This window comes from Aulostomus chinensis, chromosome 19 (assembly GCF_037954235.1).
Source record: "Aulostomus chinensis isolate RoL2024-O1b breed Wild chromosome 19, RoL_Achi_v1.0, whole genome shotgun sequence".
In the NCBI taxonomy this organism is placed as follows: Eukaryota; Metazoa; Chordata; class Actinopteri; order Syngnathiformes; family Aulostomidae; genus Aulostomus; species Aulostomus chinensis.
The window spans coordinates 7,560,155-7,579,471 of record NC_141338.1 but is presented as its reverse complement, the minus strand read 5'-3'; the positions used below and the strand labels follow the sequence as shown (position 1 = coordinate 7,579,471).

At 41.8% G+C, this 19,317-nt stretch overlaps 1 protein-coding gene across 11 annotated transcripts in view; it reads left to right on the top strand.

Annotated features, from left to right (window-relative positions):
* nedd4l (NEDD4 like E3 ubiquitin protein ligase) overlaps nucleotides 1-19,317 on the top strand; it is a 47,128-nt gene that overhangs the window by 12,256 nt on the left and 15,555 nt on the right. For 5 of the 11 annotated variants that reach the window (XM_086188428.1, XM_086188425.1, XM_086188419.1 and 2 more), the window contains exons 5-15: nucleotides 996-1,049; nucleotides 10,280-10,315; nucleotides 10,971-11,021; nucleotides 12,466-12,527; nucleotides 12,975-13,077; nucleotides 14,054-14,208; nucleotides 14,526-14,661; nucleotides 14,780-14,968; nucleotides 15,088-15,165; nucleotides 16,937-16,996; nucleotides 18,416-18,553. In XM_086188428.1, the coding sequence (XP_086044554.1) occupies nucleotides 12,481-12,527; nucleotides 12,975-13,077; nucleotides 14,054-14,208; nucleotides 14,526-14,661; nucleotides 14,780-14,968; nucleotides 15,088-15,165; nucleotides 16,937-16,996; nucleotides 18,416-18,553 (906 nt within the window). In that variant the 5' untranslated portion in view covers nucleotides 996-1,049; nucleotides 10,280-10,315; nucleotides 10,971-11,021; nucleotides 12,466-12,480. Of the gene's footprint in view, nucleotides 1-995; nucleotides 1,050-4,868; nucleotides 6,152-10,279; nucleotides 10,316-10,970; nucleotides 11,022-12,465; nucleotides 12,528-12,974; nucleotides 13,078-14,053; nucleotides 14,209-14,525; nucleotides 14,662-14,779; nucleotides 14,969-15,087; nucleotides 15,166-16,936; nucleotides 16,997-18,415; nucleotides 18,554-19,317 lie in introns of those variants that run through there. The other 6 variants (XM_086188420.1, XM_086188429.1, XM_086188423.1 and 3 more) reach the window with 6 other exon arrangements.

Below are 19,317 nucleotides of genomic sequence, written 5' to 3'. Positions count from 1 at the left end.
TCAAAGTGGCAGTATTACAGCTGTTAACCTTTGCAGATCAGTTGAGAACTGCTATCAAACGGGCTGCATTAGATTGTACAAGTATAGTCACGGCATATCTCAGCACCGCTCTGGTTATTTATTGACTAACTCAGGCCTTCATGACAACAATGTCCCCAACTAATGTTTGTTTTCATCATTGATTATTTGTAACATTCATTGCTGAACTGTTTACTTTATAAAATAGCAAGAATGATTGCAAGAACTCAGTATAATTTCTCAGAGCCCAAAAGGACGTGTTCAGTTTCTTTCTTTTGTCCAGCCAATGGTCCAAGAACCCCAAAGTCTTCTTTTCATTTTCAGTCACAAACAACAAATCCATTTATCTGTGTAGCTGGAAGCAAACATTTTGACATCCTTGCTTGACAAAGGACTGAAACAATGAATTATGAGAATAGCTGGTGTTTAATTTTAGTTAAGTTTATCAGTTGTTGCCATTTATTAACTTGAACAAAAAAATAAAGTTAGTGATTAATAGTTAACTTTATTTTTTTATTTAAATTGAGAAATGTTTGCTCACATGTTTTTACGCTGACATCATGTTGTCGTTGCATTTGATGAATTACAACAAATTAATAAAAATATCGGATGCAAAATTGCCTAACCTAAAAGAACTTGTGTCTAACACTGACATAATCAACTGTATTATCCGTCTGTCTTCAGTGAGCTTTATAGAAAATTGCAGCAACCAATTGACCAGCCATAAAAACTAAACTTTATAAAGCGTAAATACTTTTAACACTTTATAAAGCCATCTACTCTAGAATTCCAGCCCCTGACAAACCCACATCTGACCACTTGTAACAACAATTCAACAATTCACCCTCTTCTTTTCACATAAGTTGTGGAGTATTGTGACATAAAGGCAAGCAGGCGCTTAACTACAAGTGTTGCATGCATGTACTTCTGCATTTGCGTGCTTTAACATCTCTACTTTTATTTTTTTGCCAATGCAGGTGTGTCCACAGAATCACAGGCTACTCTTCGAGGTGTTTGATGAAAACAGATTAGTAAGTTTCACACTTGATAACCTTTTATATTACACATTTTAAAATTCAGTCTGTTGCATTTTGACAGCTTTCACCAGCAGTTGATTTATTTAGTCCACCTGCTGTTATCCTTATGTCTCTTTTTAATGAAATTTATTTAAAGTAAAACATTTTTCTACTGTTTTTCCTTTGTGATAATGGGTTATTACTACTTATATTTTTCTGGATTTTATGAAAGGAACATGCCAACTCTTTGGGAAATGTTCTCATTTGCCATCCTCCCCAGAGCCGGAGGGGAAGGTAAAACCCTTCTCTCTGTACATGCATGTGGGATTTGAGACCCACAGACACTAGCTTACTGCTAGTTAGCTTAGCACAATGATTGCTAGTGGGTGGAGAGTATTAGCATTCCTTCTCCAAAAGTTATCAAATCAATTTTTCTGCCGAAATTGATGTAACAAGCACATAAGTTTCATTTCCCAAAAATTTGGTGTGTTCCATGAAATCCATTAAGGGTGCAATGAAAGACTTCCTTTTAAATAAGAGTTGAGTAGCTCTTCATTCAGACAGCCATCACTGATGGGTCCCCCATTCATCCACTCTGCAGTAAACAGAATATGCATTTGTTTGAATCCTCTCTCCTGATTGGGCGGAAGTGGGAAAATGTCTTTTCTGTTTACTGCAGAGTGGAGGACCCGCATTACAGACAAAACACTATATCAGTAAAGACTGTCAGAATGTTGAGTTAGTTAACAATTATTTAAATAAAAATGAAATGTATTTCTTTCACTTACAGCACCCTTAACAAAATGTGCTACCAAATATAATGTGATGATTATAAACTGATATTGCTACATACATAAATTGCCAGTTAATCCCTTTCTGCTATCATTTCTCCACAAGGATTATCTATAACTTGGATTATGTTTTCTGCATTTTCTTAAAATGATCAATGACACGTTGCCAGATTTGATACCACAGAAGACCAAAGAAATGTATCACTTTACACACAAGGAAATGCATAGTTTTATATTCCTCCAACGTTAAATCTCCCACAGACGGGACCGGGAGTTTCCTTGACTTGAGAATAGATGTCTGCCTTAGCGGTCAGTTGTAATGACAACTAGATTAAATGTGGATCGTGTCAAGTGACCTTGCAATCAAATAGCACAAATGGCTCTTGATAATCAATTCGCCATTTCGCACTTGTTTATAAAGTCTTTCACTTTGCTTTGGCAAACCATCCTCCCAGGAGACGGAGGCGAGTGAAGTGGCTGTTGACATAACAGAGAGATTGCTGGAAGAAGTGAAAGGCTTCCCTGAAAGGCATTTGGGACTTCAGTGATTTGTATCTTCTGGTTTCTCTGTAACTGTAGTGTCTGGATGTTCAGCAGCAAATTCAGATGAAGATAGTGAAGATGTACTTTGCTCAACAAGGCCCATTTCTTCGGGTCTTACAGGCTCAGAGTCTCTGCTTTTGTGCATAAAGGAGAGATGTGGGAGCTTGAAAGAGCATGTTTTTTGTAACCTGACAAAAATTTTTTCTGCATTGTTCTGTAATAAACTGTACTGCATTCATTCACTTACTTTTGATGCATATTTCATGGAGTACATATAAATCATATTCACATATGTCAGATATAATCAGTGAACATATTGGTGCACATTCTACACCCCCAATATAGCCCACTATGTAAGGGGCAGCTGTAATTTTCCCTCAATATAGAGGCAAGTCTCTGTTGCAGTATTGAAGAGGAGGAGGAACAAAGCGCAGCTTAGGCAGCCTCAAGCCTGTTGTCTCCTTATATGTCTGAAGAGGTGCTTTTCTGTCCGTCCCTAGGTGCTTGCCAGTGCACTTCCTCCACCACCGGCCAGCATTTTTTGAAAGGGCTGCTTGTTGTCTTGTGTTCATTAATGGTGTATTTGGGTAGACAGCTCTTTTTAGGTTGGTTCTATGGTACGTATGATTGAGTTTTGGTTGAGGTATTAATTCAATTTCAACCTAGAAAAATGTCTTCAAAAACTAAGAGACTCAAACAGAAGTAAGTCGTTGAGATATACAGTGTTAAAAGGGTCTGAATAGGTTTGCAGTACAGTGTAGTACTTTGTTTTAAACAGGCATGTTATGTCACTTGCTAAGCTGGGCTTTCTGCCATCGGACCACACATTGGCATTTTGTTTCTTTCGTACAGAACATTCTCCATAACATTTCACAGAAACATTTATTGACTGTACCTAACACTGTAGGCAGTGTGTCATCACTAAGTGTTACTGGCAACCACTATGGTCTTTTCCTTTTTGACTGTTTCTCAGCCTCCAGTCAGTATTGTCCTCTTGTCCACTATGCAGAATTAAGATTTTTTTTTTTTGCTGTTATGCCCTCCTTTTTCCGGTGACTTGTTGCAGCCTCCTTTTGAGACCAAGAAAGTGACGCACAAAGGGCTAAACCATAGGTCAGAGCATTCATGCTTGGGACAAGGCAACTAATTTTTGGGCATTATACTGTAGCTCTGAAATGCCACATTAGCATACAGGCTTTGTCACTTCAGTGCATGAAAGGCGGATAGTTTCCCCACTAATTTTGACCTCAGGGCAAAATATCCTAAAACCTCCATTTTTTTTTCAAGACTCACTGGTGACTCACTTTGCTGTCTATGAAACATTCTCTCAGATAGTAAAGTGTGCTGAATGTCTTTCTTTGTTTGATTTTGTTCTGTGCAAGTTCTTACCACCGCACTCTTACGTGTGTGGCTGTGTATGGGTGATGATGTATGTCTTGGGTATCTTTCCCCAGAGAGGACTGTGCTGTTGGCATGATCAAAGTTGCAGTCTGTCGTATATTCTGCTGCTGCGTTTTTATCCTGCTCCATTTTTGAACTGCTTCCCTTTGTGCATCCAGTCTAAGTTAGTCCATACTGTAAGTGACAGGGCTCAGTTTGTTGGTCAACCCATCATGTTGTGGCCCCTTTGACTGTGATGAACTCCAGATGGTGTCATTGGGATGTTCATGAAGACCATCTTCACGACATGTGACCAATATTCTGGTGTGCATGCCCTTCTTATGGACCTGTGCCATTTTTGTTTCTTTGTTTTCACTTTCTCATCCTCCTCTGGAGTCATGGTGTGATGCTCAAGCAGATTTAAGTAATTTTGAAGAGAGAATTTAGAAGACATGATTACAATGACAGGTTGCGGTAAGTAACACACAGTAACTTATCAGGAATAGAACAGTTGTGTTTTCTGAAAATAATTCAGTTCTACTTAAGTGCAGGAAACTCAGGTACTCATACTGCATTTCTAGGGAATTAAGTGGAAAGTAATTTTAGAGATAAGTAATTGGGGTTAAAAGTATTAAACTTTGTGGAATTAGGAGCAAGGGAGAGAGATGGATCAGGTTGGGAAGAGTCATGTGGATAGAGGGATGGATTGTGATAACCAGGTTGTGTTTTGGGGGTGACAGTTGGCACTTGAGGGCAGCATGGCATTCTAACAGGTTATGTGTGTGTCACATAACTGACAGGCAACCCCGCTATCACCCTGGAAACCAGGAGCGCTGGTCACTCTTATCCAGTCATGTCAGGAATGCTGGCTGTCATTCGGCTCAGGCTATTTCTGCTGTCTGTCGCTAGTGCTTGGTAGTGCGAAGAGTCTGGCATACAGGGATCCTTCTTCTTTATTTTGTTTTTCCCCCTCCCCCTTTCTCTCTTTAGCTCTCAGTCCTCCACTCCTTTGAGTGCGTAGTGTAAAGTTGTCAGGTCTCTCTCATTGGCTGTTAAGTTTCTATGTGACTTCTTTCTTCCGTGCTGTTTACTTGGGGAAAGGAAAGTTGTGGAAGAGACTGGAGAGACTGTGAGAGGGGGGCGAGAGTGAGTGGGAGAAAAAAAGGGGATCAGTTATTTATCCAGCCAAAGGAGCGAAGTGGGCGACACAGAAGGCTGAGACAGGAGCCAGAACAGAGAATCTAACAGCGAGTCAGAGGGAAAGTGAGAGGGAGCGGAGGCTGACGTGAGGTGAAAATGGCACGGCTGCGTTTGTACTTTGGCTCTAGCCGCAGTAACACAGCCCCGGAGATACTGGAAGGAGACTCTGAGGAGCAGCAGGGAGACAATGATGTGGTCATGGCACTCCGTACTCAGCCACCTACAGTATCAAGGCCTTCTCAGGAGCCAGCTCAGGAGCCTTCTCCAAGAAGTATGGGATCACGCTCAGAGCCTTTGCTTAAACGCAGCTCTTCCATGTTCATACCCCAGCTTGCTGCTTACGCTGAGCCACGGCCCACTAAAAGCTCCTCCATGCACATCTCCCTTCAGCGTGCCGATGGATCAAGTAATGGAGATTCCAGTGGTCATGCTGATGATGCCCCGCCACCCTGTTACACTCCGCCAGGACCTGCGCCTGCTTATAGCGAATCACTGATTGAAGCAGATATTCCACGACAACCACCTCCTCCATACTACAGCCCAGACTCTTTCAACTCACAGAGTTTTCTGACAGAGCCCAAGCTGCCAGTGCGCAGGGTCTTCAGTATTGGTTCCAATGGCCATACTGTGTATAGCAGAGGCCAGCCTGGTATCAGCGTGGGTGGCATCTGTATCCGGAGGAACTCTGCTGATGGTTCTGACACTCAGCATCTCAGAATCCGTCCATATGGTGCGACTGGCTGGACTGTTCAGCAGCAGAGCCTGGATCAGTGCTCTGGTACAAACGGTGGATCGCAGAGATTAGTGTTTCAGCTCCAGCAGAACCAGGATCAGAGCCAGGGGAGACAAGAGACTGCTGCATCCCAGGAAGAGTGCACCAATGTTGGATTTGCAAGCCCAAGCTGTAGCCGTATGGTGCGATATCCTAGAATTCGACTGGAGAGAAGCTCATCTCATCAAATGCTTTTGCTGGGAAATGAACACCAGGTGACGAGTACAAATAGCCAACCTACGGAGGAGAATCAAACTGATATGATGACATCAAGAATGGAAGCAAACAACAGATCTAATGGTTGTACTTTCAAGATCAGTGGGGATAGCCCCAAACGACAGCCTCATTTCAAGATATATTTTAGTCCGGGTGGTGGTGTCGATCAGGATGGAAACCTTGGAAATAATCCTCAGGTAAAGATTACTGGAAAAGTTTAATATCCCTGTTGACCTTACTGTTGAATGGAAAGAGTTAATCCTTCGTCACAAATTGTGAATGTTGTTAAAATCTTAAGACTTTTGCTGTAGTTTTCAAGTTGAAACATTGAAGAAATTTGCACGAGTTGTAAACATCAACAATTGTGCTTGTGACTACATAGCCACTAGCAGGGCAGAGAAATATGAAAGGAATTATGCAAACCTTAGGGGATGCATCTAATATTTCCCTGGTAATTTGTGTAAGTGCTTGTATTTCACTTATTTCACTCACTAAGTCCAAGCCAGATGAGGAGAGATCCGTATGGTGCAAGAAAAGAGGGTGGTGACATTCTGGGAAGTGAAAGCACAGACATGGTTGCTGACCTAAATCCCACACATTGGCTTTCTTTAACTTTGCAACCACAGGCATTTGAAATTGTACACACGTTGGCCAATTCAGTCACTGAAGGAAAACAGGAAGAAGCTTATTGATTAATGGATAACGTCTCTGTCAGTGCACTTGTTGCCTCGTGTGTCAAAGAAATATGAGACAAAATTTTGGTAATACCCTTAAATGAAGCCAGTGCTCTTTGAGACTTTGCTGTTTCTATCTTTAGTCTGCTTGAAGCGTGGTTGCTGTTTTTTGAGAGCGGGCAGGCAGCATGTCTTCTTTGGCTCTAGGCCGGTATGGATCTGTATCTTAGCAGCTGCTTCGCTAGTGATTAGGTACTAAGATGTGGTTACAGCCCAAATGACGATGAGGAAGTTTAACATGGTCTCAGTATCAGTAGATTCCTACTGAAAGGGTGACGTTTTCTGTTGTGTGTCTCTTCGCTTTTCATGTGTAACTCCAGCCCTGAAAGTAAAACATCATTAAAGTTTGCATAATCAGTATGTCATATTACTTAATTTACTGTTCCAAGCCTCTTCAACAATTCCTCTTGAAATTAGACGTGTCTGTAGCAGTATGTTCTTAAGCCCATTTTTTCCCCGATTCACTTAACTCTTTATTTGACAGCAACTTTAATGCACGTTACACACCTCTTTTAGTGAAGACACAAGAACTTGTGTTGTGTTACATCAGGGCGTTCAAGTTTTCATGCAGCGAGGAAATCCTCATGCAGAAGATCATAATAACAAGGTCTTCCCCAAGGGGTAGCCTGGAGCTGGAGTGGCCCTTTTTGGAGTGTGTGTTTTTGTGTGTGCCAACTAGACTAGCTGCAGATAGTTATACCACCATGCCATGCCGTCATCTGCCCTGCCTAACCCCCTTCACCCCCTTCCCCTCCAGTTGCCATTCACAAAGAGCTCTTGGAGGCCACGGGGTGGGCTATATTTACCTGAGAACTAATTTTTGGATGGATGAAAGAGCTTTTTTTAAAATTGTTGATTCAGTAGCATGTGAGAGGGATTCAGATTGCTACTGTTGTGAAAGGCTTTTTCTGAGTTGCATGGAATTGTAATTCAGTTGTATCAGCAGAGAGACTGTTGAGTAAGTCAGACAGCTCTTTCACACCTCAGTGCCAGCCTGGACTCGTTCCAGTTTCCCTTTATCATTAGCTGTCTGTGCTACACAGGCTAAGTTGCCAGGTCTTCCCACTTCATCTACATTCTTACTCTCTTTTAGTTGTAAACAACTGGGTCATCCAGCTACCTCTGGAGGTTTATAGCCAGTTTTTGATTGTTGTTTATCTTTCTGCCTCCGCCTTAACACAATGGAGTTGAAGGGGATATCAAATGTGCTGCTCACAATGTTGAACAATTGCGTTTCTTCAATGAACAATGTCTTGAAATTCCCAGAAACCCTCAGAACACATTTCATAGTGACTTCCTTAGAAGTAGTCAGTGGGAAATGAGAGAGCATTGTGTTTTTGTAGGGAATGTTGAAGTTTTAATATTTGATAACATTTAAAAACTGTGCATATCATAAATAAAATTTCCCTGTTTTTTTGCATTGGGGTTGTGATAGAAATCTCAACGGAAATTTGGAAATCAAGTGTTTTGTTTTAGGCTTAACTGACCTTTTAGTACTGCGATCACTGACTGGCTGTATTGTTTGTCATGTGCCTCATGTCTCTTTCCCCCCTTCATCCCTCTTGCTCAAACATTGTGGTACCCCCCTCTGTGAGTTTGTAACCTGGCCCTAGGAGGCAGCTGCAGGCTCAAATGTTACCCTTTGATGACTCTGCAATTATAGCCCCTGCATACACATACCTGCAGCTTAAAATGCTTGCTACGTCTAATGACAGACAAAACAGCCACGTCTCCCAAGAGTACATGTGTCCTGCCATTACTGCTACTGATACTTACTACTGGCTATTTGATTTGTTACAAGCCTTTCAAGCAAGATTGCCAGTGACATTTCCAGGTCAAGATAAAATGCTCAGAGTGACTGATGAGCACCTCAGTGGAGGCTTGACTAACTAATCATGCGTTTCATTTATGAACTACATTGTAAAACCAAGTGTTTCACACACTCAGACCACAAGTGACAAATCAACCTAACACAGTAACATGAATCTGGTCCTCCTCCTGCTGTTGTCTGGTTAAGATCACACTTATGATTCACTGTTTGCAATTAGCTGCAACTTTTGCTATTACTGAATGAGTTTTCTGGTTAGTTTAGTAAATGAAGATACACACTTAAATTAAAGTGAAAATTATGCTAAATTATAAAGTGGTGACTGGCTTTTCTGAGAAGAGTTGGCTTGAACTGTGTGTGTATGTGTTTGTTCGGATATATGTTAATATTGTACGCTCACTTTCACGAGTGTGTCTGTGCTTTGATAACTCTTTATTTTCGTGTAACTTTTTTTTAACCTTCCACCTTTTGAATTCCAGGTCTGTTATCCTGGAACCACCTTAGAGCCTAATCAGATTGATTCTGGGTTAGATTTGTTGTTTGTGTTTCCATCAGTTAGGGGGGGCTGCTTCTGTTCGCAGGGGATTCATCTTAATTACATCAGTTGGATTGGTTGCTTCCTGTTTTGAATTGTACATCAGACATGTAAAGACTGTAGGGTGAAAGGAACAGCAGTGGAAAGCAGAGTGGCTTCATTCACTTTTGGTGCAAAACGTGGGATGCACAAGTGCAATCTGCTGGCAACAAATGTCATCATTCATTTGTAAATGTAAACGGTGAGATCCCAGATCGCTGGACTCTCCACCCTGAATTGCAGTGTCTGGTGTGTTCATTCTTAAGATTAATACATTAGGCTGCGTTTACAAGAAAACGATCTGAACAGAAAACGGAATAGTGTCGTCGCCTCCTCATTTTTCATTCTGCATTTAGACAAGTGTTTTGGGGATGAAATCTGCGTGCATATAGTGACGCAAACGTGTGTGGAATCTGATCATGTATGCACGCCAGATGGGTAGGTGGTGGTGTGATACACTGCCACACAGCATCACCATGTGCGCACGCCTGCGTAGAACCTTCCTTCTACTTCTCTTCTCCTCCTAATAACGTGAAATGCAAAACCAAAAGATGGCTCATCCATCATCAGTCACCTCATGTGATGTTCATGAGGTTCTCTGTTGCTGTTAGAACATGTTGTGATATGAGATCAGCAGGGTCTTGGCTGGAGGTGGACCCAGAGGAAGCCAACATTTAAAACGGGATGAGTTGTGTGTGATGTTAACCCATGTGCGAGGTGAGCTGATCTGAGCAGACTTTTGCGTCTTTAGCGGTCCAGATAGGAACACGATGGTGGAGCGTTTTTAAATTTTCCACTCTGGAGGGTGGTTCCAGTTTGTCGCGTTTTCAAGCCCCCAAAACGCTGTCACCGTCTCAACGGAAGGCCCATTTGATAAAATATTTTGTTATTTTCACCCGCGAGCATTGTTGTGGAAACAGGGCTTTAAAATCAGTTAGATCTTCTGTTATATCTTTGGTCTCCTGCTGTTTAGTGTGCATCTGGCAGTAACTACAGTGGGAACCCAGTGCACTTGTTGCAGTGTTGCTCTTTTTCCATTTAATTGTTTGAGACTTCAGTCTCCCACAATCCACAAGTGGTTTACAACTTGGACTGAGATGGACTTCACTAATAGAAGTCTCTAGATCCAGACTTGCTGATGTCTCTACAAGGAGACATTACTGTTATTTATTGCCTGCTGTCTAAATCAGTTATGTCCTACACACAGGCTGCTACCAAGAATGGGCTTTTCCATCTCGGACAGGTAATCATTGCTCCCAGGGGGGCAACTGCTGTGTAGCGCAATCATTCATCAATCTCCCCTTTTTCCTCCCAGTCTACATTAATTACAGCAAAGGGATGGATAAATCTACGGGAATCCTTAGACTGAAACACAAACCCTTTCCTGGTTCTTTCCTTTTGTCACATGACTCCTCTTCATCCTCTGTTTGGCTGATGTGGCTTCTATCTGTTGGCACTGGATGTCATTTTTTTCCCCACTGGGTTCATGGGTTCCTATGAAGTGATACCAAAGACCTGTCCATAAACAAACCCTAGACTGAACCGTCTGCTTGGACACCTGTGGAAATCTGTACAAATTGGTAGCAAATCTAAAAGCAACAGTCACAAGGTCCTGATGTAGAACAAATTCCCCAAACATAACATGAGATCTTCAGATCATAATCACAGGTGTTCATAAAAAAGGCTAGAGTTTATTTCTGGATAGGGCTGTTAATGAAATGAATCTCTGTGCCTCTTTCTCTCTTTGACATACAATATGCTGCGGGGTCTTCTCTTTCACTAGGTAATTTACTTCAACGCTGTGGTTTTCCCCTCTCTTCCCCTGCTGGAAATGTTGTTAAATGATCTCAAATAACTGAAATAAAGCTGCTGAAGGTGACCTTATTTTTCTTTCCTAGACCAGAGATGATTTCCTGGGACAAGTTGATGTTCCTCTCAGTCATTTGCCAGTAAGTTGTGTGCGTGTGTGTGTGTGTGTGTGTGTGTGGCCAGCCTGACTGTTATAACTGTGTTTTGAATACTCAGCTGTTCTTTATCTTCAATTTTGCTCCGCCTGATTAACCTCTGTGGAGGTCAGGCAAAAAAGCGTGTTTATGTGTTTCTATCTGAGTGTGAGAAAGTACACACAAGTAGCTTCTTGTTGTGATCAAACAGCTCGACACTCCCCGTTAGGAAAATAGAGGGCTGTCTAGAATGTAAACAGAGGCAACTGTTCTGAGGGTGGGCTACCCTCACAACGAATGGAAAAAGCCACATAGGTCGGATTTATGAATTCACTTACACTCACACAGTTTGTGCGGACTAAGGTGAGAGAACAGCTTTTGAACACAGTAACACACAAGAACCCTGTCTCCTGTCAGTGAGTGTTTATAAGCTCAATCTGAAGGGAGCAAACAACCTGAAATTCAAACAAATATAGCTTTTTGCTGCAGCAACTCCTCTACTCTCATTGAGACGTTCGCAGCCAGACTTAACGTGGCTTTCTGAAGTTCCAAGTTGTGAAACTTAATAGCTGTAAAAGGTGTCGGGGTTAATCGTTATAGGCTCAGAGAATTAGTAGTAGATAAAAGCTACAGCTGAGTCATGTTGAGCAGTGAAGGTAGAGGATGAGAGAGAGGATGTGTGGTCCTGATGCAGCTCATGCTGAAAATCCAAATGTATTAGTAAAACAAACTGAATAGTTTATAGTAACATCACCCAGCATATCCAAAATAATCTACACCAAAGCTTTTATAAATTATATGATTTACATTAAATCTGTGATTCGTATATTACTTAAGTCATATTTTCTTTATACAATTTTATAAAATGATGTCCTTTTGCTCGATTAGGATTAGGTAATCTCTGACTCATCTGAAGCAATCTGGGCGCTACATATTTCCATGCAACACACAGCATTACATCCTGTGTCAAGCCATGCACATGCATGGGTTGCACGAGTCACACCTAATATACAGTAAAATCTGATTAATCATAATTCAGATGTACATGTTACAAAACTTAATTTCAATACTGAATGTGCAAAATCCAAAGGATAGTTTGACCTCCACTGTTTCATCATTTTTCAGTTCTTTAAAATGGAACCTGCAGTTGAGTGAAGCCTTGAGAAACTGGTATTCTAGATTCAGCGCGATATTACAGAGCAGAACAGAATGTGATGAGCAGCCAGTGTAGACTGGTTTGGCCCAGTCACATAGCAGTGGGAGATTGCTGTGAATTAAAAAAGGCCTTTTCTGCTGTTCAGTATGTAACAGGAGAAGCTCAGCATTGCATAAGGATCCGAGAATGGTTGTGCAGCCAGAAGCATGACTCTTGAAATTTTGATACCATTTGAGATGTGTATTTGTTTATGTGTTGATTTGCTGTCAACAAATGCCTTCTCTTGATTTATAGACAGAGGACCCTGCCATGGAGCGTCCCTACACATTTAAAGACTTCCTCTTGCGCCCCAGAAGGTTAGTTTCTTCCAGATGTGACAGCTAAGTAGTAAAAATCTTTGCCAGTAAAGTGACATTTTAGGCTTGGCTGATATTCTGGCTTAAGCGATATGGAACAGATATTGAAAAAAGCCACAAAAAAGTGGTGATCATTTGCGAACAGTCTATTTTCATCAATAATCGAAAAATCCAATTTAAAAAAAAATCACATTGTCATTGGTTGGAGCTAACCCATGGTGATGAAAACGTATGTGTTGGCCTAGCAAAGTACCCCCCTCCCTCTGGACCTCTACACTACGTGGATTTGTCTCAGTTTTACTCTGAAGGGTCAATGGTATCTGCTGCTAAGTGGCAGTCTGGAAGCTTTGCTTTAGTTAATAGCATTAGCGAAGCTCTGAAGGTGTAGGCCACCTGATTCTAATATGTTCTTTTCAATTGAGCCTGTTTCTGATTGTTGTTGTGCAGTCACAAGTCCCGGGTGAAGGGCTATCTACGTCTGAAGATGGCCTATCTTCCCAAACAAGGAGGACATGAGGAAGAAGCTGGGGAGATGAGGGAGGAAGCTGAGGTAAGATCCTGGCCGCTGTTTTTGCCGAGTTAGTTTTAACTGCTGACTTGGCATTACCTAAAACATCCTTGACTTGTCTTGCTTATAATGACCTGAAGCCAAACCACACTCTAGTTTTATTATTCTTTTTAAATGAGCTGTAATTTAAGAAGATAAAAGACTGTGTTCCATTAGAAACCAGTAGATATGTGTCTGTGTTCTTTGCTAAGAGTGAAGACGAGAAAGAATCATTCTTCTTTATTCTATCCTTTAAGAACGCAGACAGAGTCCTCCTGCCAGAATCTGGCCTTTTCTAGGTCAGGGTCTGGAAAAAGCATCTAATACTGCCTCTTATTTGAAGAAATGGGAGCTTCTCTACTTTTACTGTCTTTGTGGTGTTGCACTGGTGTGTTCAAATGTACATTTCTTGATTGTATGTATTTGGTAAAAGTGGACATGGTAGTTACAGACATGTCTTGACACTAAAAGGCTTCTCATACAAGGTGACATTGGCAAAAGATGTCTGATTGTGTTAAGATAATGGATCATTCTTTCTTTTTTTCCCCCTTTTTTTTTTTAGCTATCTTGCAAAATTGAATGTGTTGCATCAACTTTTCTAGTGATCGTATTATATTTGTCTGGGTTATTGTGTCCTCCTACCTAAAAGAGAGAGCTCTGTTAATGTCAGTGCTGGTAATGAGCCACAAACATTAGCTCAGATTGTGCGGTCACAGATATTCCAGCCAGCCAGCCAGCACTCTGTCAGACGGAAATAAGTACCAGCAAATGTTAACATAAACATTTAAGCTACCAAAAAGAATTTTGTAAATCCAGCATCCTAAACGTATCTCCATGCTTGACTCCCCTGAATCGGATTTGCTGATGTTAATGTGTGTCTGACAAGCTCTCCGGTGCATCTGTGACCACAGGATCTTTGCTAATACCCCAGCATCCATGTTATTAACTCATTCTACCTTTCATATGTGTCCCCTGTCAGGGGTGGGATGAGTCTGCAGACTCAGGCTCCCAGCGACCCCAGCAGCTGTTGCCACCATTGCCCCCTGGCTGGGAAGAGAAAGTGGACAACCTGGGACGCACCTATTATGTCAACCACAACAACCGCAGTACACAGTGGAAACGGCCCTCCAACATGTACACCTGATTTCTTTATGCTCTCCTTATTTGTGTTTGACTTAATACATGTTTTTTAAACATGATTTAATGATAGAATAGTAATTAAATGCAAAGTAGATCTGCTGTGTATTCCCTGTCAACCCACAAACAATTAGCATATGTTCAGAATAATTTAAGTTTAACTTCACTACCTTTGTGAAGGTGAGACACAACAGTGAGTTGGATGGACAGAGATATGATACAGCCCATTCAGAATGAATGCTTCGTGACTTATTTCCCGGCAAAAAAATTTAATAACACTTTGCCTCTGTATGAAATCACTTCTTCTCTCTCAGGGATTCGATTTCTGAGACGGAGAGTGATAATCGACAGCGCCAGATCAATCAGGAAGCACATCGTGTTTTCCGCTCCAGACGCCACATCAGTGAAGACCTAGAGAATGAGCACCTTGAGCCCAGGGACATGGACAATGTGAGAGATGTTTACACACATACATATACTAAACACCCCCACACAAGTGTCTCAAGTGATTATAGAATTATTAATAAATTATTTGTTTGCTCTGTGGGTCTCCTTGTTGCCTTTGTAGTCCTGGGAGCTCATCTCAGAAGAGGATCCGAACGACAGCTTGGCCCAGTCTCTCCCTGGACCTTCTTCCATATTGACACCACAGCACCCGCCGACACCTGTCACCCAGGAGTTCTCTGAAGACCTGAATCTGAGGCTGTCTCTTATCCCTGATACTAACGGGGAAGTTCCAGGTCCCAGCTCTGCTCTGGTAAGTCCCGACTGCTTCAAATTATCAGAGCAACATTTAACAACTTCAGAATTTCTTTGCTTCTTCATGCATTTTAATAAGTAGTATGCACAACAAAGGTTTTCATCTTTGCCTTCCAGACCCAGCTGTCCAACAGACTCCGGTCGTCCAGTATGACAGATGGCGTTAGCGATCAGGCCCAGGCTCCTCCTCTTCCGGTACATATTTCTAAATTTTTAGATGTTCTTTCATCCTCTTCTCTTTCTTCCTCAACTTCCTGCCTTTCTTTGTGACATTACCTCTAGTGTAGTAAGCATCCTCTTCATTGTTCACTGAATGCTTTAAGGAGGCAGGTATTGTTGTCTAGTTTACGTCTTTGTCATTGGTGTCCCTTGGGGCTTTGGCTGTACCGCATGTTAATTTTTTTCCTCCTCCTGCATTGAAAATTTTCACTTGTCTGTCCACTTGCATCCTCCACACTTTTCCTTCCTTTTTCAGTTCTACAGTTCATTACTTTCTCGGGGCCTCGGTAGGATCTACCACACCTCTTCCTCCCCCTCCTTTCCCACTTCTACACTCTGCTTTTTGTGATTCACTAGCAGCAATGTTTGATGTACAAGAGAAACATTGGCTCTACAGCTACGTGCTTACAGAAAGATCATTGCAGTAGAAAACATTGGCTGGGATGTAAGATTACGGAAAACACCACATCAGTTCAAATGTTCCCCAGAGAGCCCTGAGTCAGGGCATCAATGGAGCTTTAGCTCAGCAAACTGTCACACAGTGTGAATCAGTCATGTGTCACACGGCTGAGTCACAGCAGTGCGGTTGGCATTGTAGAGGCAAGGAAAAGCACAGGTGCTGATGTCAGCCCCTCTCAAGAATGACAAGCTTGGGACTTGGCAGCACTCAGCTCATAAAGAACCCATTCGTTGGAAAATATAAATTGCATGTGATTGATGCATTTCCCAGTAGTGTAAAAGTTGCTGTAAAATGGGTTCAGCAATGTTGTATATGTAGATGGGTGCTGCTTTAACCTTGACAGTTTGCTGCAGGTTGGCTTGGTGTTATTTTCAGGTTTTGACTAATAACAACTGAGGTCATTGTGAGTTGTTGGGATGAAATACATGAGTTTTCCCAGTCATTGCCCTCCAGTGGTGCTTTAGTTTTTTTTGAAATTATTGTTTTCGAACAAATAATGCACATTTACCTGTGTGCAAGTGCTGTTTTTTTTTAATTGTTGGTTGATATTGCGCATGTACGGTGTGTACCAGGTTGTGAACTTGAGAATTGCTCAGTCAACACTCAGTACCTGTGTTTGTAGCAGACATCACACTGAATCTGACAGATATTGTCCTCATATTTGTGACTTGTGACTCCATTTTTACCTTTCATGAACTCAGACATGTTTGCTCTGAGTCAAGAGTTTTAACAGAATGCTGTTCTTGGATTTAGATTAAAGATGCCGCATTAACTAGGGATTCAATTAAAGGAAAAGAATCTGTCATTCCCACCAACAGGGAAAAATTATGACTTCTACTGCTTCTACTTTGTTTGAATGTGATATTTTATCTACTTTGATTAGAAGTTATTGAGAACACTGATGAAACTTTCCTTCATCTGGGTAGTCAAGTCAACCAGTCACGTCCTGACTTATTTGACGACCTCCTTCCAAGTTGTTTGTGCCTCCTCTTGCTACCTGTCCACCTTGCATCTGGTATGTTCCAATGATTGTGCTCTGTTATTGGTATTGTTGAATATTCACAGCTCTACACTTTCCCACCATGGCCGATAATCAAAGGAATCAACCCCCTTTCTCTGATTCTTCACCTCCTTTTTAAATAAATTGCCCCTTTGTCCATTGGGTTTTTCTTCACACAGTCTTCACTTTTGCCCAAATACTCTCCCCTGCCTTGTTATTTCTCCCCTTGCAATGAAAGTGAACATACTTTGAACTAAAGACCATCTCCCCCTGTTGTCTACCACCAGCAGAGTTCCCAGACCAGAAGAACAAGAGCTCAAACAGTCTCAGGTGGTGAGGAGCCTATGGTAATATCTCAGTTTGTATACGGTATTAACCCTGTTAGGTAGGAGGGGCTATATTTGTCCCTAGTTCTGTGAATCACTTTCCTTCGTTGAATCCCACTTGGAGGCCTTGAGTCATTGACTTTGTTCTGTTTAGTAGTTTTTGGGCAGCATACATCATTTTCACATATGACACATTTCCATGTGCTTAAATATAACATAGCAAATCTTCTTTCTGCAATAGCCAGCGGGGATCTTTTAGCATGTTCATTTAAATGTGCATCCATGCTGGCAGGTCATTGTTAATGAAAATGATGTGTGCCAGCGACAAGCTGATTTCACCATCTAAGGCCAAGTACGTTCATGTTTTTTTAGTTTTCTTATTGAAGATGTTACGGCGGGTTGATGGAAATCAGCTGCTCTCTCAGATTTACTGTGTGTGTCGGACAGTGTTCTGTGTGTATGTATGTTTGTCTTTTGATACAGATCTATCAGTCCTGCTGTCATCAATGTCAGTGACCAGCTATTGATAACAAGCCTCTAAGGGAGCATTATACTGTAGTACATATCCACTGTTCAAGGGTGCCATCTGTGCTCAAACAGAAAATATCAGTTCTAACTTATTAAAGTAGTGGTGATTTGATTGTTACTTTATGTGGCATTGTGCTTTTTTTTGGTCAATATTCACTTCATGCGCATTCGTTTACTTTCCCATTAGAGTTCCAAACTGTTTTCTGTCTGAATCCTTTGCAGCTCAAACGCTAAGATATTGTAACGCCTCGTTTCCTCATAGCTCTGTGAATGTATGCGAGGCAACAAGAAGTCCATTTATTCTTATCGGAGCCTCAGAGGTCTCCCGAGTGTTTGCAAAGCTCCTCCTGTGTTGCAAAAAATAATCGTTTGCGTCAGATTTGAAAAAGACCATCGATGGTTTGCAAGAAAAAAAAACCTAGCATGCTACAATTGAATAAACAGGCTATTGCTATTGCAACAGCTTTATCTAAGGTGCACCATATACACATTCCTCATCAAGTAGCTGCTGGAATATGTACAAAATTAGCCTCTCACCCTGGACAAACCAAGTGCTGTTTCTATCAATTCATAAATGAATTCATTTCCTTGCATTGATCACCAGTGGGCATAATTTGCATTCATACAGAAATACAGATCTATGTGGAAACGAGGTGTAAAAACTCATGTGTTGCCTGTGTTGGAGAAAACATGGTATTTTCAACAATGCTTATTTTACTCCTTAGCTTGTGTTGTGAACCTGACTGTGCTGAGATCAGTTCCTGTACGCTTGCACATACATGAATTTGTGCCCCTGAATGCCAGTCACAAACCTTTCGCTGTAGTAAAAGATCCCCTCATCGGGTTCCTAAGTATATCAGCCTGTATTGATTAGTTGTGTTTGCTTTGCTCTCTCTCCCTACACTCGGCCAGTCTCCCTCAGCGACTGCTTACACCTTGACCACCCCGGGCCTGCCCCCTGGATGGGAGGAGAGGAAGGACGCCAAAGGAAGAACTTATTACGTCAACCATAACAACCGCACCACTACATGGACTAGGCCAATTGTGCAGGTACAGCAGGTCAAGTGGCTGGCTTTTGAGCTGGCTGGACTCAGTGCATGGGACTGGAGCCCCCCCCCCCCCCAACATGACCTTGAGCCGCCTCCTCTATTCCTTCTGTGTTTCTCCTTTGTGTAGTGAATTGTGGAAAGAGGTACAGCTTTGCAACCTCAGAGTCTCTTTTTCCTTCTCCTCCTCTGTCTGAGTTTATTGTATGTCCTCCTTCTCTTGTCTAGCATTTTAGTTGACACTCTGGATCAAGTGCCACATTTTATTGGTCTCGCCTTTCACCCTGGAATTGGAGCCACAACTTTTCCTTCCTCTCCCATTTCTACCCTGTTTTTTTCCACTTGTCTTCCCGTGTCTTTCTGTCTGGGTTTGAAGCAGCTCCTCATAGTCTGAGCTGGGAGTGAAACTGCTACACAGGACTGGGTTTATGTCTCTCTGTGAAATACACTATTGCATTTTACCAGATCACAGGTGGCTATATTATACCTGTTGTCTGTTTTCTGTCACTACATAGTCTGCTTATTCTCTGATTCTCATCTGTTTTCATTGTTACTCAGAAGGAGAGGACCCTGCCAGTTGATTTTTATAACTACTGAATTTCAAAAGGCAGACCTGGCAGTGCTGTACCTTGGTGAATGGTTATAGCCCGTGGTCCTGCCGTGGCTGGAAATAACATTAACTTTATTTTCCAGTACTTTATGATTCCTACCCCAAACCTTTGTCCCTGTTTTTTAGTTGGATGCATAATGTTAATCGATTATAATTAT